Below are 23,578 nucleotides of genomic sequence, written 5' to 3'. Positions count from 1 at the left end.
TCAGTGCGCAAAGTTTGTGTGGTTCTGCTGCTTAGTGCGTGATGATTACTTCTTTTGTTAGTCAGAAGACTGAAGTAATAGTTTAAATAATATGGAAAGGACCCTATAGAATTTTCAGTTTGAATATGTGTCTTCCTGCAGCTATATGTGAGGCACATTGCCTGTAATAGCTCAAGAGTCACCTGGCAGTGAAATCCCCATGCACTCCTCTTCATAATCCAAAAGAAATATCTGTGTAATATTTTTTATATTAGAATATATTAAATTTATATTTCATACAGTTGTGTTGTTAGAACTGTTACTTCTATAGCTGTGTTTTGTTATCTAAGTTAGTGTTTGAGAGAAGAAAAACTGCCAAACATGGCAAACCTAAAACAAAGGTTATGGGGTCACTTGAGCTTTGGCTGAAGAATTAGTAATAGGGTTGATAATAAGAAAAAATGAAGATTTGTCTTGCCCATAATAGAAGCAAAGGGAGACAATCTTAAGCTATCACCAGAGCAGAACTCTTTTGGATAAATGCTTATTACAGTCTAATTAGTCGGTGCTTAGTAATGTTTGCTCCGTTTACAACCAGTTGGTTAAATACCTTGAGACAAAAAAGTATGTACTAGGGAATTGATGCAGCAGTGTAATAAATAGATTTAAGAATAATGTTTCAGGAAGCTAACTGTTTTTACCTATCAACAGCCTCAAAAACCAAGCTTTTTGTTTTCTTCAGTTCAGTGAGTAGGTAGTTATCTAATTTAAAGCAAATTACTTTTCCAAGGAGAGGTTTAGCTATTTACTGATAGCTTCTGTGTTATATTATATTAGCTATGTTAGTTATGTTATATTAGCTTCCATCTTAAGAAGATGCTTTTAAACCAGTTTTACTCACTAGCGTCTCAGTTTGAATCGGTGAAGAAAAGCGTAGGTCTCTTGAGTTTCTTGGGGTGGGCATTATAAGTAGATTTACTTGACTCTAGGGTTAGTTTAGAAAATGTACAGAAGTGAAGCAATTATAAAGCAGCACTGTTTGTAAAGTGTGGATAGTTGCCCCATATTAGGTATTGATCTTTTAATCTTTTGTTTCAGGTGGTTTGTTACAGCCGCCTGTTCGTCTAGTTTCACAGCCTCAACCAGCTCGAAGATTAGACCCACCATCCAGATTTTCCGGGAGGAATGACAGAGGAGGAGACCCTATGCCAAACCGAAAAGATGACAGGAGGTATGCTGTTGGAAGACTAGACTATAATCAAAGCATTCTTTAAAGACCTGTCTGCAAACAGAGCTGGGCTGGCTCCGGTGTGAGTCAGTGATATGCACAAGTGGCTTTGCGATAGATACTAGTGAAGGGTTCTTGCCTTTCTGAAATCAAGGAATTGCATGAATGGTCTCTTGTAAAGAGACAGTGTTCTGAAACCATGAGGAACTTCTCTCCTTTTTGTGAGTTGTTTAGCTTCTGTTCTGGAAACCATTTTGTGTTATCAGCATGCAAAAATATTTGTATCTTGTATGCGTTTTTTAAGTCGCGAAAGAGAACGAGAGAGACGTAGGTCCCGGGAAAGGTCACCCCAGAGAAAACGCTCCAGAGAGAGGTCACCTAGACGAGAGAGGGAGAGGTCACCTCGGAGACCACGACGTGTTGTGCCTCGTTACACGGTTCAGTTTTCAAAGTTTTCATTGGACTGGTATGTTTATAGTTCCACATGTTTACCTACATCTTATTTTAATTGTGGGCACAGATTACTGTGAGCTGTGTAAACACATGTGTGTGTAGTGAGTGTTAAATGGTATCTTAACTTTAAATATCAAATATGTAATGGCTGAGAACCTTCTATGATAAATGTTTTCTAGGTTCTTTGTTATTTTTTGATGCTACTGGATACCTTTATAGATATTCCCTAATATGCAGACACCTTAATCAGAAGTATTTAGTAGTTACTTGATTTTAAACTGTGACACTGAAATATTTCTCTTTACATTTTACGTATACACATACAGTAATAAATACACAAGGGCTGTATTTCCAATTAATATGCCTCTTAATTACGTGCCTTTATTAATGTTTTTTTTATTTCTGTATCTTTCAAATATTTTTTATTTCAGCCGTAGCTGCGATATGATGGAGCTGAGGAGGCGTTACCAGAACTTGTATATCCCAAGTGATTTCTTTGATGCTCAGTTTACATGGGTGGATGCTTTTCCTATGTCTAGACCATTTCAGCTGGGAAACTACTGTAATTTCTATGTAATGCATAGAGAAGTAGATCCTATAGATAAAAATGCTGCTGTCCTTGATCCACCTGATGCTGATCATCTGTACAGTGCAAAGGTTTGTATGAATTTCCAGTACTATGGCTATTCATTTTAAGTTTTTTTACCAATAAGGTGAAAAAGCAAATTTAACTGACCTGAAAATATTCTATAATTTAAGCAAAATACAGTGTTTTTAAACCCTTCAATAAAGAGATAGTATGTAGTGCTTGAAGAACCATGACTGAAATTCAGTTTATTCTTCTGTTACTAGAGCTGTCCTAAATATTTTTACTGAGGCCTCTACCATTTTCTGCACCCAGTTGCACCAATCTGACTATAGGAAAGAAAGCCAGCTCCCCCAGTATGTCTGAATGTTATTTTTAGGTGATTCATTCTGAATAGTTAGCGGAGCCCCTTTTTTATTTCTTCAAGGGTCCCTTTTGTGCAGTTTGTGCTCTTCTGTTTAGTGATTATTTTTTTTTCTTTCTTTCAGATTCCTCTCAATATTGTTTTGTGGAAAGTAGATTGAGCATATTGGGATTATCTGAATATCAAAAAATATTGCATCAAGGGCTGTAATGATGCATAAAAGACTTCAGTGTCAAAATATCTTCCTAAAACTTTCACTAAAATAGGTTTGAGATTTCTAGGTCAATCTGCTTTAGAAGTGTATTTCATTATAAAGACAGGTTTAGAAACAAAACTGCCTTTAACCCTTGTGTTTCTGAAAGACTTCACTTTTCTTACGTTCTGTGTATATAAGTTTTGAAGCCTTGGGGCAAGTGTCAGACATACTGGTTTTTTAGTCTATTGATACAGAGCAAGAGCTCTCTTTCAGAAGGTCCAACTTCAAAATATATTTAGTAGCTGAGGCATAGCATCCCATTTCATAATACTAACCTCTTTAGGATATACAGCAACCTTATTAGAATTGGCTGGGCTAATGGGATGCTGTGAGGATGCAAATCAGTGTGTTAGTCATTTGCCTTGTGACTGTGACAAATGGAAGGAGTAAGTTACTGAAACCAGAAATGTACTCAGTGTGCTTCTTGGTATAGGCTATTTGGTGTATAGTGATAACATGCAAAACATTTGCTTTTATCTGCTTTTGGTTTGGTTTGGTTTTAAATAAGATGACACATTGTATCCATATGTGATGGAGAGAAATTGGTCCTTGGCAGACATTTTAACCCTCAGTTCGACAATTTATTTTACCTTTATTTGTTTTGATTTTTTGTGACATTAAGGAAAAAGTACTGGTATGTATGTGTTTGCAAGTTGTGGTCATTGTTTACCAGTCATAGTGGGAAACCTTCACAAGACTGATCTGACTTACACAACAGGTGATGTTGATGGCTAGTCCTAGTATGGAAGATCTCTATCACAAGTCATGTGCTCTGGCTGAAGATCCTCAAGAACTTCGTGATGGATTTCAGCATCCCGCTAGACTTGTAAAGGTAAATATGCTTCAATGCCAGACACTGTTGGCAATAAAGGTTGGTTATAGAGCTTTAAAATACTAGGCGATAAGGGAGGAGTTTGCAGGCAGCTAAATGATGACTTCATTTTCCTTCTAAGGAGACCTAGTTTATATGTGAATCCTGTTTCCAGTTCACAGGAGTTCCATCTTCACTGCTTTAATATTTACTGAACGCTCAACTTGAACTCAAAACAATAGGTATTTGGAGAAACCTGTATTATGTTATTAACTTTATTAGTCTTTTTACAAACACTTAGACTGTTTTTTTAAGGGCTCAGCTGTGAAGAGAATACAAATGAAGCAACAGTTAAATAACCAGTGTATGAAGTGAAATCTAACTATTGTTAAAAACTGAACAATAAGTGCTATGGTGTTTCAGGATGTCACAGACTTGTTTTCCGATTATACGCTATTGTCTTAAAGTAAATGGGAGTAATTGAATTTATAATGTTCTTATTTTTTGTAGCTTTGCTTTATTACTTCTAAGCAGGAGCGTCTATAAATGTGTATTGGAATTAAGGCACCATTTAAATGAGTAGCTGTTTGTCTTTTGTGTTAGAAAGCTTTAATTGTAAAGGAACAAGCCTTATACCAGTAAAGAAACTTGATGAAAAGTCTTGCAAGCAAGAATGAGTGATGATGTTTAAAACCTATTCCATTTCTGAAATGATCTGTGGAAAAAAAATAACTGAACTCTTTCTTGACTGACTTCGAGATTTCAAAATAATGTTGTAGCTTACTCATGGATTTCAGTGTGTTCTATGAAGTAGTATTTGTGCTTTGGGAAAATGAGACTCCATCCATAGCAGGGGAACATTCAGAAGACTCTTTTTGTCTAGTTTTTAGTGGGTATGAAAGGCAAAGATGAAGCTATGGCAATTGGAGGACACTGGTCCCCATCACTGGATGGACCTGATCCAGAAAAGGACCCTTCCGTGCTGATAAAGACGGCTATTCGTTGTTGCAAGGCTCTTACAGGGATTGACTTAAGTGTGTGCACACAATGGTAAGTACTGTACTGCAAAGCAAAGTCCACTGTAGGAATACTTGTCTGTTATCCCAAGTTTAAAAAAAAAAAAAAAAAAAAAAAGAAATGGAAAAAACTTTTCTTTGTCGGCTGCTCTTGGTAGTGCAGGTAAACTACTCAGAGGTTGTTCTGATTTGTAATAAGCTTGATTGGTGCCAACTGTGCTGAATACTGCATTAAGTACTAATTAAAAACTCTGGGTTTATTTTGATGTGTTATGCTGTAATTTCTTAATGAATGTGCATTGAAAATATTTTTCATTTCGTGCATAGCTGGAGAAGATCGTCAAGAGAACTTCATTTCATTGTTCTTTTGTTACAAATGAATAGCCGTTCGTTATATAGCCATATTTTCTCTTGATGAGTTTTTGTCCTGTGTTAACACTCACTGAAGTTTTACTAATACCAGGAAAGTCTGTTGTACGCTAAATTTCAAGCACTTCAACACTTTTATTTGCTCATCAAACCTGTGTGCTAAACAACAAGTTACATAAAAAGAATTTTGCGGATTTTCCTCCTTTTCAAGTGCAATATATTGTGCAAGTGTGCCGAAAGAGAAAATATGGCTTCCATAATTTTTTTCTTTAGATAAGCTTCAAGGTCTTGCAGCAAAGTTTCTTTACTTGATGTGCTACAAGTGATCTAGGCTCTTTTAAAATGTATTGTAGAATTTTTTTTCCAACATGCTTCTTCCCTTGCAACAGGTACCGTTTTGCAGAGATTCGCTACCATCGCCCTGAGGAGACCCACAAGGGGCGTACAGTTCCAGCTCATGTGGAGACAGTGGTTTTATTTTTCCCGGATGTTTGGCATTGCCTTCCCACCCGCTCAGAGTGGGAAACCCTCTCCCGAGGATACAAGCAGCAGCTGGTCGAGAAGCTTCAGGGTGAACGCAAGGAGGCTGATGGAGAACAGGCACTGAACGCTAATCCCTTTTTCTATTTCTGCTTCTCACAGGCACAGGAACACAGGCACAAAATGCACACCACATGCTACACAACATACATACATAGGAGGAACATAACTGGTAACAATGACTGGTAAACCAACTTTCAGCAGTGTAGTGGATGTTGGTTTTTATTTTTGTTTCAGCTAGTTCACTAATTTTAAATGTGTATGCTGATACCACAAATGGAATTGAATTGTGCTTATGATGCGCAGAAAATTTTTTATCATAGATGTAGTTGCTGGAATCTGGGACCAGTTGTTGAGTGAGATGCAGTTTACGAATAGCTGTCTTTAAACATTTTGCCATTTTCTAAAATTTCTAAATTCTCTCCTCTGGCCAGTTCTAATTGTGATACTTGGAATTGAACAAACCCTAGTCTGAAACATCTGAATTTCAGGCCATGTGGCTGATCAGCATCTTGGAATAAGGGAAGGTCTGACTGAACAAGGAGTAATTTGGGAGATTTAAAATCTGGGGGAAGATCACACACTGTGTGGTTAATGGAGACCAGCAGTGTCTGTGTAACCCCAATATTCTTTGTGGTGTTGCTTATCACCCTTTTGTGTTCCACAGATCTGGCTTGTATTGGCTGAGTGGCACTGTGATCATTTATAAAGTGGTAGAATGTGTGTGTGAACTTGTCTAAATAATAACTTTAGGAGAAGACTATCTGAAACAGTTGTGACCTTGCACAGATCAGCAACAGAATTAAAAAAATAACTGAAATGCTTTCAAACTTTCTGAATGATAATTTCTAAATTTTATTTGTCAGGATGAAGAGGAAAAGGATGATGGGGAAGCTAAAGAGATCTCTACACCTACACACTGGTCTAAATTGGATCCAAAAACAATGAAGGTAACTAACTCTTAAGTTTTCTTCCATTTCTTACATTTTCATTTTTAAGGCACAACCTGAAATATAGCTATATATTCCCTTAATTGAGCAAAAACCTTCTGGTTTACAAGTGGTTTAAAACAAGTGTTTTACCTTGCTGATTTTTGTAGGTCTTGGATGTGATATCACAGTATGCAAGTGTGACTCCTAATTGTAATAAGTGAATACAGCTAAATGAAACTATGATGAGCTTTTGAACTTCATACAATTAAAGGGTATCACATACGATATATTAACTGGAAAATTAAAGTTCTGCAGTAATCTTTGTAATACTTTAAAATACTTTATTGTTAGTTTGAAAAGGCAGTAATAATACAAAAATATGTGGCAGGAGACATAAGTAAAAGTCTCCTTGAAGGGAATAATAATAATAAACTATTTTGCTGTAGTAAAATGGCTTCCCTGCCCCTGTGAGAAGTTCTTCAAAAAGGGGTTCTTTGAGAATGCAACTATAAATGTAGAATGGTTTATGTATCTGTAAATATTAATGGTTTTCAGTACAGATTTAAAAAATACAGTTGACTGTTCAGTGTTCTTAATTTTTACTTCACGTTTTCTGCTAATCAAATGTTTTGCAATGTCACTGAGTGATACCACTTACAAAGCTTTTATTTACCAGGTAAATGACCTTCGCAAAGAATTAGAAAGTCGAACCCTTAGCTCTAAAGGACTGAAATCGCAGTTGATAGCTCGACTGACAAAGCAGCTGAAAGTAGAGGAACAAAAAGAAGAGCAAAAGGAGCTAGAGAAGTCTGAGAAAGAAGAGGAAGAGGAGGAAGATAGGAAATCTGAAGATGACAGAGAGGTTAGGTTTTGGACATACTTGGTTTAAGCCTTATTAAATATACATAAATACAAAAACCATTATGTGTGATACTTGCATAAATAAATACATTGTTATAAAAAGTACCAAACTATGCCCGGTTGTGTTAGGATTTTGTAGTTCTTAGATGACTGTGCTGGGAACTCCTTGCTGTCACTTGAGATGCTGAATTGGAACAGATCTTGGCAAGTTTGAATTTCTTTATATCAGCAAAGTCAGCTGCGATGTGCAGCTGTGCTAAGGGTGTCGGAATTAATGTCAGGCTTTCAATGTAAGGTAATATAAATTCCAAACTCATGAGAAAAACTTCTTGAGAACAGGTGAATACACTTAACCTTTTAAACCTACATGAAAAGCAACTGCTTAGTTGTATAAAGCCTTAGTGAATTATTCTGGAAATAGGAGAGGGGTGGGTGCCTCCTGTAGAAGTTACAGTGTCTCAGGGAGTCCAGTTTCTTCACATGGCTAATGAATTGGTTAGATTTGTTTTCCCTTATTGTGAAACTTTAATTTTTGCTTTTGGATGACATTCCTGTGTGTTGAAGTTTCTCCGTTTTGCAGTTGGTAGTTTCAGTACTACTTAGTCTGTTTTGCTGTTTCCTGAGGATAAACAAGATCTGTGCAGTAAGGCCAAACTCAACCACAGAAAAGGGACATAAATGTCCTGAGAATGTATTGGGGTTAGTTGCTCTTAAATCTGCTTTTTTTGTGTACTACCTGCTAACCAATTCGGGATGATTTGAATTTTTATATACCTGTGTAAGCCTTGTTGAAGGGAGCAAAGGCCATGTACTTGCCAATTCTGTCAGCTGCTGCCTTCTCATGCAGCTTGGATGCACTTCAGCTATCTTCAGGTTTCTTGCCATGGCTTTCTTTAACATTAGGGACAGAGCTTTCAAGGTTTTGCTTGTTTCTTTAAAAAGCACAAGCTCTGCCATGCCTTTTATCCATATCATAAAACTTTAATATTTGTCTCTTGGCATTCAGTAAGCTGCTTGGTATTTTACCTTTAGTAACCTTTTGTTTGATGTGCATCAGTTTCATCTACAGAGATAATTTCCCATAATCAAAAGAGCTGAATAAATTGTCATCTGGTAATTGTTAAAGCTGTGTTGAGAAGATGGTACTTGAAGCTTTTACTCTTCCTATGTAAGGAATGAGACAGCTTACTGTGCTGTATTGCTCTAAAAACACCCCTAGACAATCAAAGTTCCTTCAGGAGCATTGGCTTCTTTGCTAGTTTGCAGTCCATTTCTTGAAGTGAACTAGCTTGAGTCCTTCCAATGTTGAATAAATATGCTGCAGTTAGCACCATAAGATACTTACAAGGTGCTCATTGCTCTCTGGGCTAAATAACACTGCATGTCTTGCTTTATGTTGCTCAAGTTTGCAGTTGTTACAGGTGAATGTTGGCAGTGGATGCAGAATGCATTCCAGAAATTCTAGAGTGTGACTTCTGCATTCTGTGTTGCATCCAGCAGGTTAGGCTTTCCTTCGCTTTCTTCAAAGCAGTGAGTCTTGAAAACTAGTGTGTAGATTGAAACTTCATGTTTGGAGTATGCTGTATGGTTGGGGTATTTTTTTGCCCGTTTTCAGGAAGAGGAAAGAAAACGTCAAGAAGAAATGGAACGTCAGCGTCGGGAGAGACGATACATCTTACCTGATGAACCAGCAATCGTTGTACATCCTAACTGGGCAGCGAAGAGTGGGAAGTTTGACTGTAGCATTATGTCTCTTAGTGTTCTTCTGGACTATCGATTAGAAGATAATAAAGAGCATTCCTTTGAGGTAATTTAGCTGTGCTACTTGCAGTTAGCCATTCTTGTTTCTTTTAAATTCTGTTACCACTGCCATATTCTGAAATTGCAAAAGTGTATGATAACATAGCAAAATTTAACTTGAATAAGTTAGTTTTTATGCCATACCTGGAAAAAAAATTGTTCAGTCTTTCATACATGGTTTACAATAGCTGTATAGTCACTATATAATATCTCAAAGAAATGTACAGATTTTCAGATCATAGAATCATAGAATAGTTACGGTTGGACCTTAAGATCATCTAGTTACAACCCCCCTGCCATGGGCAGGGACACCTCACACTAAACCATGCCACCCAAGGCCTTATCCAACCTGGCCTTGAACACCACCAAGGATGGAGCACTCACAACCTCCCTGGGCAACCCATTCCAGTGCCTCACCACCCTCACAGTAAAGAACTTCCTTATATCCAATCTAAACTTCCCCTGTTTAAGTTTTAACCCATTACCCCTTGTCCTGTCACTACAGTCCCTGATGAAGAGTCCATCCCCAGCATCCTTGTAGGCCCCCTTCAGATACTGGAAGGCTGCTATGAGGTCTCCACGCAGCCTTCACAGATATGGAAGTAAGATTATAATTTATATGGCTGGTCTAAGTCCTACGCTACTGGAGTACAGGACAGAAGCATATTTATAAAGCTGTTAAAGGTTTCCATATTCAAAGCAGATGGTAAGAAATCTGATACTACATAAAATCCTGATATGGTGAAAGTTGATAAGATAGCACCTCAGAGCTATTTAGTCACAGATGTATAAATTTTTAGTACAGACTTAAAAACTTTTTGTCAGTTCTCTTTTCATTTTTCATTTGTGCAGGTATCATTGTTTGCAGAACTCTTCAATGAAATGCTTCAGAGAGATTTTGGTGTCAGAATTTACAAAGCACTGATTTCTCTCCCAGAGAGGGAAGACAAAAAAGACAAAAAAGGCAAAAAGGATGAGAGAAAAGAAAAAAAAGAAGAAAAAGATGATGAAACAGATGATCCAAAACCTAAGAGGAGAAAATCTGGAGATGATAAAAAAGAAGATAGAGACGAAAAGAAGGTTCGCAGATAGTTCATTTATCTTCTGTCCTGTCTGGATCAATATTAAACTACTTCTATTTGAATTTTACTTTATTGCTTTCAAAACTCAGGTTTTGTAGTGTTAGTTAATTGATTTGACTTATTGATCTATTTAAAATATGCTTCAATAATACTCAGCAATTTAAAAATTCTACAGGTGTAATGGTATTTTAACATTCAGCTGTATCATATAGATTTTTAAGCGACTAAATATAAACATTTGCAAATTTTGAGTAAATGGTACTGAGTTTTTTTTTACTTTCCTAGTTATTTAGTTCCAACTAAATAAATTTTTAGGAACTTCTGTTACAGAGGGAAGATAAAAAGAAAGATGATTCTAAAGATGAGGAAGAAACTGAAGATGACAATAATCAAGAAGAATATGATCCGATGGAGGCAGAAGATGCTGAAGATGACGATGAAGGTATCTTGAATTACAGATTTTGTGGCTTTCAGAATTACTTCTTTATTGTCACCGAATATGTTCTCTCAAGCTGGAGAATGCACTGGAACTAGACAACTTAAATTTGTATTATTAGACTAATTTTAGTACTTCTGGCAGTGTATGATCATAGTTAATGTAAAGTAGCCATGGTACTCAAAGTAAGGCATGTATATAGAAGTGGTTTTATTTTTTTCAGAATGCAGACCACTCGCAACTCCCATTGAAGTCAGTAGGAGATGTGAGTATTCAGCACCTCTGAAAAACCAAGCCACTCTGACGTGCCTAACTTCCTATTCCTCAGTTCTGAAATGTCATCCCGTTTTATTAAGCCAGAATAAGTGTGGGGTACCCTGTACATGATGATGTGAGGAGTTGATTTCTGTTTGGGTGGAGCTGTGTTTGCCTGAAGAAATGGGGAAAGGGACTGGGAAACTTTCCTGTCTTGAGGGAGCAGCCCTCTTTCCTTGCTCAGAGGTTCAGAAAGGCATAAGATACAATATATGCTTTTCGACTTGTACATTTTCGGGGTTTTTGTCCTTTTTTGGAGTTTTTGCTAGAGGTGTGGGGTTGAACTGCTTAGATACTGCAGTCCCAGCATTTTCTAACCTACATTTTTAGTTGTGTTTTTGGCAGAGTAGTGCACCAGTCTTAAAAAATAGGTGCCAATCTGTGATTTCCAAAATAACTCTCTCTTGAAATCTGGCCATGAGAGTGCCATGGGCCTGTCTGTTCTGTACAAGTGCTGCTACTTCCCATAATCTGTCATTGTGCTGTTCCCAGTCAGAGTTGCTGAGAACAATCCATGAGGTGCAGGAGAAAGCTATTGGTTCTCAGAAACATGTTGGCAAAATTAGACAAATGCGTGATACATAGTTTTATCCAAAATTTTCCTCACAAGAAAGGTGAGTTTAAAGCTGAACTTGGGATGTGATTCTCTGGCTAAAGACTTGCACATAAGGTACAGAGCTGCATGCCATAATCCGTCCCTGAAGTCGTCATATTCCCTTTCTCTCCTTGTTTTAGATTTAGTTTTACTTTAGCATCTACCTCTAAACAAAAACCCTACAGTTTGTAGTTCGTATCTAGTAAGCAGTGTGATCTGTAATTTCTTGGGGAATCTACTGATCACAGAATCAGTAATACCACACTCAGATACACATATAAACATGCTTTTAATTACATAGTTGATACTGTTTTTATGGTATAAAAATATTTCAGAGTAAATAGTACTGATTTTTTCCTAATAAGAGTAACCATAGTTAGATGTAGACTCTCTCAAGCCTCCTTAGGGAGAATTGTGGTCACTTTCTGCACATGTCTACATAGATGGTGATGTTGGCAAAACTCATTTTGGCCTAATTGGCGTTTGTTTCAGCTCTTCCAAAGGGGCAGAAAAAGAAAGACAAATGGCTTATGTTAAATTAAGACCAGAGAAAAAAGTCAAAATTTAACAGGACTCACTTAAAGGCCATTTGGGGTTTTTAATTATTATTATTATTATTCAGTGAAATACATTGATTTCATATATTTGGGAATTTATATATACTTATAAATTAGTGTATGTACTTTGAGATAATGGTTATAAAATTGCTTTCTGTGGGTATGTTGAATTGTCTTTCTGTTTTACAGATCGTGATGAGGAGGAAATGAACAAACGAGAGGACAGAAGAGAGGGCAATAGGCATTGCAAAGAGAGATCATCTAAAGATAAAGTAATTAACACCTTTCTTAACAGCTACATATAGCCTTATTAAAGTGTCCTAATTAGATATTAATTTTACTTTTATTATAAGACCTATTTGCGCTCCTTGATTCCTTCAGCACTTCTGGACTGAAACACTGAGGGTACATAGTGATGTGTCTGAAAGACACGAGAACTGGTGCTGTATGTGTGCATGTTAGAGACAGCAGATGCAATTTTATCTATTATTTTCAACTGCTGTATCCTTACATAAGAAAGGAGAAGCTTAGCTTGATAGATAAACTGGATTTCAGTTGTCAAGTGATGTTTCTACATCTCCCTGCAAGAAAATTGATGTTTTTGTGTCATGAGGCCAATACCTTGCTTCCATAGTTAAGATTAAGAAACAGCATAAGCTTGTTTTGTTACACTTAAACTTTATTTATAAATGCAAGAATAAAACAAGGTTCTGATTATTTTTTTCTTCAAGGAAAAATAGATATAGGAATAGGAATAATGGGAAAACGCAGTCTGCAGAACTGCTGTAGCTGTGGGAGCTAGATGCTCATTCATTACATGCTTATGGGGATTTTACTTTGAAAACAGCTGTTCAGTAAAATACGGGATTGAGAGAAGGGATGTTTACTATTATTAGGTTAATTGTTCATTTTTTTGGCATACTAGCATGAACAAAAGGAAAGTGTGTCTAGCAGATTCTAGTTATGGTCAACTGTGCTGTAATTCTTATAATATTTGAAAGATTAAATAGCTTGTTTACGTTTATATTTGAGCTCAGCAGGTAAATGCTAGTTATATTAATCATGCAAGTGAATGTAGTAATATAATTAACAGAGAAAAACTTTTCGTTAACTGATAATTTTTGTTTTAATTATGATGGGAAAATGCTATTTTAACTTCCTAATGATCCCATAATGAATTTTCTGTAGGAGAAGGACAAGATGCAGATGGTAACTGTTAATAGAGATCTTCTGATGGCTTTTGTTTATTTTGATCAAAGTCATTGTGGATATCTTCTGGAGAAGGATATGGAGGAGATACTGTACACTCTTGGACTACACCTGTCACGTGCTCAGGTTTGGTATAGTAAAAGAAATATCTGTGAAAACATTACAAGAGTGCTGTAAGTGGGAGGAATATAGTTCGGCTTCTAAAAGCTGTTGCTTAATAATTTCATCCCTGATTTTTGTGTAGCCACATCATATTTACAATAAAGTACTAGTTTAGTCTTTTGTAAATTATCTTGGAATGAAAAGGTGCAGTTTGCAGCTCTTCATATGCCCGTACTGTATCTGTACCTTCTGTCTCAAAATTTAATCCTTTTTCTTCCCCCCCCTCTCCCCCCAGCTTTTTTTATTTTAAGTCCCAGTATGTTTAAGTTTTAAAAGCTTTGCAGTTTCTTTAAATTTTCCAAGTTAAAACATTCTTGTTTAGGGTATACAATGCATGTGTTAAGTCACACCATATTTCTTTCCATGGCTCTGTTGTAGGTCAAGAAGCTGCTTAGTAAAGTAGTGCTTAGAGAATCTTGCTTTTATAGAAGACTAACAGACACTTCTAAAGATGAAGAAAACCAAGAAGAGTCTGAAGAACTACAAGAAGATATGTTAGGTGGTATTAAATTTTCTTATGCCACAAAATTCCAGAGAATTGTTTCTGTGCAAATGATAATGAGAGTGCTGCACTTGCTTCCTTGAAGAAATTAATTTAGATCTGCAGGGAACCTGCCAGTCTGGAGAAGTAGATCTTGGGCAGTTCATAAATTTTTCTGGCTTCCAGTATATCTGTAGGATAAAAATATCTTGGAACAGGAAGGAGGACAGAGGTTAACATCAAGTACTGGTGCATTCACGCCAGTTTTTCAATGAGGAGGATCAGTGCTGTAGGTGGTAGAACAGAGCCTGATTTCTGGAGACATTAATCATAGAATCATAGAATAGTTAGGGTTGGAAAGGACCTTAAGATTATCTAGTTCCAGCCCCCCTGCCATGGGAAGGGACACCTCCCACTAAACCATGTCACCCAAGGCCTCATCCAACCTGGCAGGAATGCAGGAAGGAGACATTGAAGAATGTCATGGAAGAACATGTTCCTTTTAGGGAGCAGGGAGGGTAGGAACTGGGGTAAGAAGGGAGGAGAGAAATGTGAGGGATAGACCAGCAAACTTGAATTTAGTCTTAGGCTGGGGTTTTTGGTGCTTTGGTTTTAGGGGTTTTTTTGGTTGTTTTTTTTAAGATGCTTTTTGAGGTTGGTCACTAGAACTAAAAAATGGCAGAATGATTATATCCTAATGCTACTTAATCTAATACAGGAAACAGATTACTGTTACCATCGCCTACTGTAAAGCAAGAATCAAAAGCCATAGAAGAAAATGTTGGCCTCATTGTGTACAATGGAGCTATGGTGGATGTTGGGAGCCTTTTACAGAAGCTGGAGAAGAGTGAAAGAGTGCGGGCAGAAATAGAACAGAAGCTTCAGTTACTAGAAGAAAAAACAGGTTGGACATTACTTTGAAGGTGGTGCTTACATGGATGCAAGGCTTCTTAAGTAGTTAAACCAATCTGAGTAATATTTGTGGTCTAAATTTCTTGGCTGTTTTTTTACCAAAATTTTTTATTTTCTATCTCCCAAGCTCTTTGACCTTGCACACCAACTGTTACTGAGTACCACTGTCACCATGCTGAAATGCTTTTATGTTTTATTCAAGGTGAATGTAAGACCTCCAAATGTAGTCAGACTTGAGTATTATCAGATTGTAATGTAATGCAGCATTCAGTATTCTTTAAATATTAGTAGTTACGGTGTTGGCATGTAAATGGAATGTTAAGATGCACAGTACATGTCACTGGAAGTGACTTAACTTTTTTTCCTTGTTCCCTTCCTTCTAAGACGAGGACGAAAAGACCATACTACAGCTGGAGAATTCTAACAGAAGTCTATCTACGGAGCTCAAAGAAGTGAAAAAGGACCTTGGTCATCTGCAAGAAAATTTGAAGATCTCTGATGATAAAAACTTGCAATTTGAGGGTCAGCTGAATAAGACAATCAAAAATTTAGCTACTGTTATGGATGAAATACAAAGTGTTCTTAAAAAGGTTAGAATTGCTTAATTCCATTTTCTATTATTGTATACAGGCCTCCTGTAGAAGAAATTACTGAAACAAAAAAGTTTTTATCTCAAACCATCTTTAGGGTTTTCCTGTCTTGATCTTGTCCATCCCCAGCAGTCCAAATCTGCTCTTTTGTTTGATCAGTTAGGAGTAGTTTTTCAAGGCAGAACTTAAGAATTTCAATTCATATGGAGGTATTTCAGTAAAATTAATTTTAAGCCAACCACATAATGCTCCAAAGCATTTCTGTCCTTGTGCAGAAAGATATTTGCATATTCCCTAGGAATGCTGGGATGGGGGGTATTAAGTGAGGCTGAATAGAAGTTGGTTGTGAAGACTACTGGGTGATAAACTGGTACTATAAGGGAGCTTTGCTTCTGCTGCTGTCTACATTTATTGTGAAACAAAAATACAGCATCTACAAATGCTCTAAAACTGAAACAAAACCACATACATACACACAAAAAAAAATTACAAATTACAAATGTTAGAACTTTTTTTCTTCTGGTAGGATATGAGTGATACATCATAAAATCATAGGCTGGTTTGGGTTGAAAGGGACTTTAAATAACATCTAGCTCCACTCCCCCTGCTGTGGGCAGAGACATCTTCCACTAGACCAAGTTGTTCAAAGCCCTGCCCAACCTGGCCTTGAACACTGCCAGGGATGAGGCAGCCACAGCTTCTCTGGGCAGCCTGTGCCAGCACCCTGTATCTAAATCTACTCTCTTTCAGTTTATCCTGTAAATTGCTGTAGCTTATTAAACTGGCAGTGTGATGCAGACATCTGTCGTCAGTATCATTATGCAGTCCTGTGCTTAATTACATGATGTAGACCTCCTACTCCACCAGAACCCACAGACGAAGGCACTGCATAACCCTCTTTTGCCTTGCTCTTAGCTCAGTTAAATACCTTGCTCATTCTGTCTGTTATTTTTGAGATGAGAATGTCTTTGAAGCCTAGTGTTTTCAGATGGCTTTGGCCAGTATAAATACTTTGCCAGAACTGTTACAGTAAGTTATTATCCTAATTTCCTAATTCAGTGGATTTTGCAAAAACTGGTTTCAGTTGCTCCTCAAATAAAGAAAGAAACAACAACTAGGAAAAAGAAAAAAAAAATAGAAAAAGGCTCAGCAACCCCCAAACCTTTAGGCTACAAAATGAGGCTTCTGGGCATGCTTTTTATGTTTCTCTTCAGAAGTGCTTAAGTCACACTTCATTTCTGCTGCCTCAGTTTTTCAGGAAAATACTGAAAATATGAATTGGCTATAAATAAACTGTGTAAGATACCAGTTCATATAATATTTAAAGTTGATACCAAGCAGTATCTGTCTCATGCTGCTTTATAGTTCACATGAGAAATATCACTTTATAATTTGTGTTATCCTTTCCCTTTTTTTCTTTTAAAGGATATTGTGAAGAGCGAAGATAAAGATCAGAAATCCAAAGAAAATGGAGCAAACGTATGATAAAACTGCTGCTGTTTAGAAGAATGGTGTTACATAATGTAATATAAATCATGATACCAGAATGTATGGGAAGTGATGCATGTTTGATTTTAGTAGTATAAATATCTTAGTTCCAAAAGATGTATAAAGTTTTATGAATGTGAGTGTCTGCTTCTGAAGATTGCTTGTAATTCTTAGCACTCAATTTGAGACACTCCTCGAGTGGAAATAATTTTGCATTGCAAAATGTTTTAGGATGAACTTTGTTACAGTTTTAACCCTAATAAAGTTCATCAACAAAATGAAAAGTAGCAAGTATTTAATTACCAAATGCTTTTCATTAAAGTCTAGGGAAATCAAAATTTTCATTATTTATAGAGTTGCCATTTTTAGGTTTTTATTTTGGTCTAATTAGTCTTTATAAATTCAAATATGAATCACAAAATAGCTGCTTCATTTTGCAAGTAAAAATTTTTTTTTTTTAAGAGCTTCTTGGATTATTTTTTTTTTTTTTACTTGTCTCAATTTTCTTTTTTCCTTCCAAATGTAACTTTCTTTCCCAAAGCTGCTTGCGTTAAAGCCTCATAACATATGGTGGTTCAGATGAGTTAAGAAAGCAATAGAAACCTACCAAAATACTGGCAGGGTTGTGAGATTTATATGAAAATACATGGGCCTGTTTTAAATGTATGTTGTCTGTGGTTTTTTAATAGTTCTTATCTTTGGATTAATATATATGCTCATTTTCAATAACAAATGCAGTGTATTAAAATGTATGGTTGGATACCAGGCCAGTGGATGTCAGAATAATGCCTTACATGGAGAAAAAGCTAGTATTGTAATTCACCTTTAATTAAATTTGGAGTTCTTTCTTAGTTATGTGTAATTACTTCAGAGGCTCTAGTCCAACAAAAGAATGGGTACACAAGTATCAATACTCCATATTATAGTTACTAAGGAGCAGTACACAACTTGGTTTGTTGAAAGTGGATAAAATTGCCTGCCTTTGTAGTCACAAATCACTAGAGATCTAAGTTAATGTGACATCATTGTCAAAGGCAACTTACTCAAATAATGTGAAATATGAACTATTGTATTTTGATGCAACTTCCAGGAAAATTTATGATTTTCTGACAGAAATGGTTAATTTTAGCAGACCTTTCTTTTTTAGCCTAGATATCCTAGGTAACTAAGTACCTGTTAGGAGAGTCTAAGTGCCATAATATGTATGAATAACCTACATGCAAACGTGTAGCTTTACTGAGATACACATTAAAATGCCTGAGTTTATGTTCAAGAGTCTAAGCTGGTGCTTTTATCACTTACCTTTCTTGGCTCTTTTGGAGCTAGACAAGAAAATTCTTTTCATTAAAATAACACACAAGCTTTTCCCCTCATTCATCTCAACTGAGTCACTGTATAATAACTGCTCACACTAAAGTAGGAAGTACTACAAAACTAATTATGGCGTAAAAGTACACAGAAAGTGCATGCTTTATGAATGGATAACATCAAAGAATGGTTGAATGAGGATGGTGATAGAATTTATCTTATGAAAGGCATTATCTATGCTGTACAGATGTTGTTAACAAATTCTTTTGTAATCAGATTATATTTTTCACGTTTACCTTTGTACAAATTGTTGACAGCTTGTTTCATTTTTGATGGTGAGCACCATTTATTTAAATGAAAAGTTTGTTCATGAAATGCAGCAGTACATATGAACACACAAGAAAATAATTCCAGAATTCAAGATAACATCTTTTTAGGCATACTGAAACATCTGTTTAAGTGTTTTGATGAGTGTTTTTACCTGAAATTACTGAGCTGAAGGCAGTTGTCACCACAAGCAAGCCTCATCTTATGGTCCAGTGGGCAGCCCTGCGAGACAGTTACTAATGATACAGATTTTTATAGTATAAAAAAAAATATTTGTTAGAATGAGTAATCTTTATACTGCTTTGATGTAATAGTTTCAGATATTATGTACAGTATGCATTTATGTTGGAAAGGAAATTAAAAGGGTAAACAATAAAGGGGGGAAGGGAGGAAAAACAAGAAGTTTTAGAACATACAGACTTTGACCAGTCTCCTGAAGCACAAATAATCTGAGGAACAGCGACCTCTACAGCCTGTTTAGGTTGCTTTACCAAACAGCATAAGGTTCTGTATATGTCCATCATTGATGCTGTATGTTAGCTAAAGCTTCTTGGCAGTATTCCCAGAAATAGAAATAATTCTGAAGAAAATTGAATAGACTATCGGTAATAGAGGTTTGGAGAAGAAATCTTTGTCAGTTTTAATTCACGAACAATATTTTTTTGCATTTCATGTAGCACTTCATAGGCTTCACGCTTCTTTCATTATGTAGCAGGTGCTGACAAAAGGCTAGTAAAAAGTGAGCCTAAGCTAGGCCTTACTCTTAACACCTCAAAATCCAATTTGTAGTTTTAAAGTCATCATAGATGCTCTATAGAAAGTAAATCTCAGACTATCTTGTTCTGTAGAGAAAGCACTGCTACAGCAAGCCAGTAAATGGCATCTGATCTCATTTTATAGATTATTTCCCTCCCCTTTTTGTATTTTGTCTAGTATGGTGGACTTACTGAGTTAAACCCTTAGAAAGTGATATTCATATTAGTGGATGTCTGAATAAGGCTAGGAAGAAAGTTCCAGGTGATATATCTGCATGCAAAATGGCCTAGAATAAAGCTGACTTTCTTGAGGCCCCTTTGCTTTTGGTCTGTTAATGAAAAGGCAGAAGTTCATAGTTTCAGTTCTACATAGCACCAGTGGCAGATAGACCAGTAGTGAATTTTTACTTCTGAATTTACTGAAGTGTTGAGGGTTGCATGCAGGGTAACAGAGCTGTTTCCAGCATTGCTGCATGTTCTGCCATGGTGAAGATATGTAACATTTTCTTGACTCGCCCATTGCTTGATGCTTGTGCCTGTAGCATGGGGCACTGCTGTAGTATCGCTTCCCAGTCATTGCTTGATTTGTCTGGTGTCTTCTGGTTCAGCCTGGGGTGCCCTGGAGTGTATAATGGAGAAGTTGGAATTCTGTGTCTGGTGCCCATGGGTTTCCACAGATCCAGCGTTCCCAGTTGAGTTGTTTCAGAATTTAACATTATGAAAGCTAGTCCTTCAGCGTAACGTTTTTTTCAATGTTTATGAGAGAGATGAATGTGTTTTAGTCCATCTTTCTGCTGAGTAATGTACTGTGTGAGTATCTGTTCGGACTTATGTAACACAGTTAGCTTTCACTGATAATTTTATCAGGAATGTGCGCAAAACCTGGTACTTCTGTATAATCTTTTTTTTTATCCAGGTCAGATTCTTGCCTTGAATGCATTTGTTCAGTGCAGTTTAAATGTATAAAACGTAAAATCATTAGTTTTGAGTGACTGACTAATGGCCAGCAATAGATTGTGAAATGTGTACGTAGCAGTCAGTACACTTAGTCTAATATTTTACAGAAAGCAGAAGTGGTTCCAGTAGAAGTTCAGCTGGGACTTGTATGTTGCCGTGTAGTGTTACAATAAAAATGGCATAAATAATGAATACCTCTACTCAGCTATCAAGGCTGCCAGTGTTTTCACATCAAACCTATGTTTCAGCATACTGGGTCTCATTAGAGGTATTGCACAAAAGTAGTTACAGTAAAAAGCTCTAATAACAAATGCATTACTTTCAAGCAAAAAAAAAATAATTTGTTTTTAATTAACCTGCTCGATAACACATGGCATCATGATGCAGGGGATAAATTTAAAGTTTTAGAACACAGCAAATATTGCTTGAAGTCATCTGTTTCATAGTTTTTACCTGTGGTTAGGAGCATTGCTTTTGAGTTTGTATTGAAAACATGTGCCCCCGCAGTTGTATGCCGCTTTTGACTCCTTGTATCCTGCTGTCTTTTGAACTCTTGTTCTCTTTCAGTAGAGTTGATTCTAAGTTGTGTGAGGATTCTGGTCGAGTACCCTACAGTACACGTAAGAACAAGTATCTTTTTGGGTGTGATTAAGTGATCCTTCAGGCTGTCATATCTAGCCCAGTATTGGTTCAGTTCTTTTTATTCTTCCTCTAAAATGGCAGCGGAATAGTGGTGCTGAGTAAATTTGTTGCATGCTGCTGTTTGCTTACAACCTTTTTTTTTTTTTTTTTTTTTGGTGGTATATTTGGGTTTCTTTTAAGCGCAAGCAAGTTTTTTCCCCATAAATTGCTGAATTCTTTTTGGTCTTTCTGACACAGGGTCATCCAGTTACATTCCTGTTTTGCCATGCAAGGGGCAGGAAGAGCTGGAAAACAGCAACCTTCATTCTTTTTTTGGTCCCTTTTTAGGAGAGCTAGATGACAGCCCACAGATATACACATAAAAAAGCAGAAATTGCTGCCACATGTCATGTCATAAAATGAACAGCTGGGAGTAAAAGCACTTTGCAACGCTGGTCTCAAAAACACCACTTGTCTCACAGACCAGTCTGATTTACTGTAAAACAGTCCATTGCATGTATGCAGAGGGAAAGGTAAAAGACAAGCAATTTTCACTGTAAGTGTAACGTACATGCGGGTTAGGGAGATGGGTTGTTAACACTTCCAGTTTGGCTCTCACAGGAATTGAGAGAATCTTGCAAATTGTCTTAAACATCTGGAAAAACTCCTCATCTTTTTCACAACAGTTAGTCTGGGTTTCCCATAAGAGACTTACTTCTCTTTCCAGCTTTGTCTCCTGATGCCTTGTTTTATCGAAGTACTATTCAGGAAAATTAAGTACTTCTACTAAGTGCATTACGTTGAACATAACTATTAGAACATTTGTGTTACAAGTTGTAAAATCTTGGGGAAGGGTTTCCAAATGCCACTTGGGAGTATTCTTGAAACATTTGTTTACAGAGAAAAACTTACACTTGTCAAGTTATCTCCTCTGATACAATGAAGCCATGTATAATGTGACTAAACAGCTGAAAATGAGGATTAGCTGCTTACCAGTATCGAACCTGATTTCCTGCCTTAGTGTCTTTCTGAAATCAAGCTAATGACCTTTTTTTGTAGGGTGGGGTTATCTTTTCATTATACTGTGGAGAGGGAAAATAGATGATCTTTAGTACTGAGACATATATGGGTGGCTGCACATCTATAAATCCTCTGATTATCCATGGGATCCAGTAATACGCTTGCAAGGAATGTGCAGTCAGCATTTTCAGTCGTGTGATTTGCACATGTAGTGATTGACAGCACAAAAGGGGACTTGTGGGGGTAATACAATGTGCAGTAATTGTGATCCATGGACAAAAGCTGAAGTATAGCGTGACCTTTGGGTAGCAGGGGCTCAGAATAAGAAGGATTGGTAAAGAGATGGCTGTGCAGATGTTCTGAACAATTAATTAATTTATTCCGACATCTACTTCACCCTTTAAAGAAAAGGAAAATTAATCCACTTTAGGCCTTTTTTTTTCAATAAAGAAAGTAATTGGACACACAATTGATCTGTGAGCGCAAGGTCCCAAAGTGAGTAGAGCCCTCATCTTGTCTGTCAAGGATTTTCCAGAGTAGATGAGAAGTTGCAGTCTAGCTTTGCAGAATAGGAACAAACTGTGCAACGTGTAAAACCAGCACACAGCAATGCTGAAGCAGCCTTGTGGGCCTTTGCACCGATGCCTCTCTGCTCTGCCAGGGTTTCACTTCATGAAATCGTAATCTGAGATGGGGCTTCAAGAGCCCTGATCCTAGAGGAGGAACACTCGGGGTGGGGAGGGGCGGGAGTCTTTTGTCTCTCTGAAATGTTAGTGCAAAATAGAGGCAGGTTCCTCCAGCCCAGAGTAGGATTTTTGTGGAGAGAGAGTGCCCCATCCCGGAGCAGCAGTGACGGGAGGGGAGAGCTGGGACAAGGCTGACCACAGGAGCAGCAGCACGTAGCCAGTGCTGGAGCCCTCCTCTGCCACTGAATTTTTTTGCTTTCATCTTGACTATTTCTTACCTCCTTGGCTGCCTGCCTGTGTGATCCCAATGGTGAGATCCTCTCTGTTTTGCAGAGCTGCTGGTTGATTCAAGAAGGGTAGACTGAGCTGCCATCAGAGGCTTTACCAGCTGGAAGTACCAAACCGCTCTCTCACAGCAGGTAACTTCTGCCTGTGGCATTCTGTGATTAGCTGTATCCGTGTAAATCCTGGCAGGCAAAAATCCTGCAGCTGGGCTGGTGGAAAAGCAGGGATCAAGCAGGGCATCACCATCACAGCTTTCTCCAGAGGCATAGCCCCCTCTTTAGTACGGATACTGGGACAAACTGGGTTTCAGCTGCAGGTAGTCTGGTTTGAAGTCAAGTCAGTGGTGATGGGGTGAGTCATTGCGGTGTAGACATAGGCATTCAATATTAGGAAAAATGTCCTAGGAAGTAGATGTGCTGGTTGGTTTTGATGTTTTGTTCCGGGAAATGTTTCCTGGAGGAGATGAGTGGATGTAATGTGTCCAGAGACTGATAATGCCGTGAACTGGAAGGTGCATTCATAACCATTGGAAGACTAGATTAGTTTTTATTCATCATGAGCATTTTTAGGCAAAGGGTGATGCATGGAAGGAAACGC

At 37.2% G+C, this 23,578-nt stretch overlaps 1 protein-coding gene across 16 annotated transcripts in view; it reads left to right on the top strand.

Moving 5' to 3' along the window:
- CCAR1 (cell division cycle and apoptosis regulator 1) overlaps positions 1–23,578 on the top strand; it is a 50,756-nt gene that overhangs the window by 11,660 nt on the left and 15,518 nt on the right. For 4 of the 16 annotated variants that reach the window (XR_013957163.1, XR_013957164.1, XR_013957165.1 and 1 more), the window contains 20 exons: positions 1,078–1,210; positions 1,512–1,673; positions 2,092–2,317; positions 3,585–3,698; positions 4,561–4,727; positions 5,452–5,662; positions 6,469–6,552; positions 7,211–7,396; positions 9,011–9,202; positions 10,048–10,275; positions 10,593–10,719; positions 10,937–10,978; positions 12,370–12,452; positions 13,369–13,515; positions 13,930–14,050; positions 14,751–14,936; positions 15,329–15,534; positions 16,960–17,013; positions 23,030–23,115; positions 23,557–23,577. Coding sequence is in view for 4 of the 16 variants with exons in the window: in XM_080620647.1 (XP_080476773.1) it covers positions 1,078–1,210; positions 1,512–1,673; positions 2,092–2,317; positions 3,585–3,698; positions 4,561–4,727; positions 5,452–5,662; positions 6,469–6,552; positions 7,211–7,396; positions 9,011–9,202; positions 10,048–10,275; positions 10,593–10,719; positions 10,937–10,978; positions 12,370–12,452; positions 13,369–13,515; positions 13,930–14,050; positions 14,751–14,936; positions 15,329–15,534; positions 16,960–17,019 (2,675 nt within the window). In the remaining 12 variants the exon portion in view is untranslated. Of the gene's footprint in view, positions 1–1,077; positions 1,211–1,511; positions 1,674–2,091; positions 2,318–3,584; positions 3,699–4,560; positions 4,728–5,451; positions 5,663–6,468; positions 6,553–7,210; positions 7,397–9,010; positions 9,203–10,047; positions 10,276–10,592; positions 10,720–10,936; positions 10,979–12,369; positions 12,453–13,368; positions 13,516–13,929; positions 14,051–14,750; positions 14,937–15,328; positions 15,535–16,959; positions 17,685–23,029; positions 23,116–23,556; position 23,578 lie in introns of those variants that run through there. The other 12 variants (XR_013957168.1, XR_013957169.1, XR_013957161.1 and 9 more) reach the window with 9 other exon arrangements.

This window comes from Psittacula echo (genome assembly GCF_963264785.1).
Source record: "Psittacula echo genome assembly, chromosome: 6".
NCBI lineage: Eukaryota > Metazoa > Chordata > Aves > Psittaciformes > Psittacidae > Psittacula > Psittacula echo.
The sequence above is the reverse complement of the archived record's forward strand: the minus strand, read 5'-3'. Positions and strand labels throughout refer to the sequence as shown.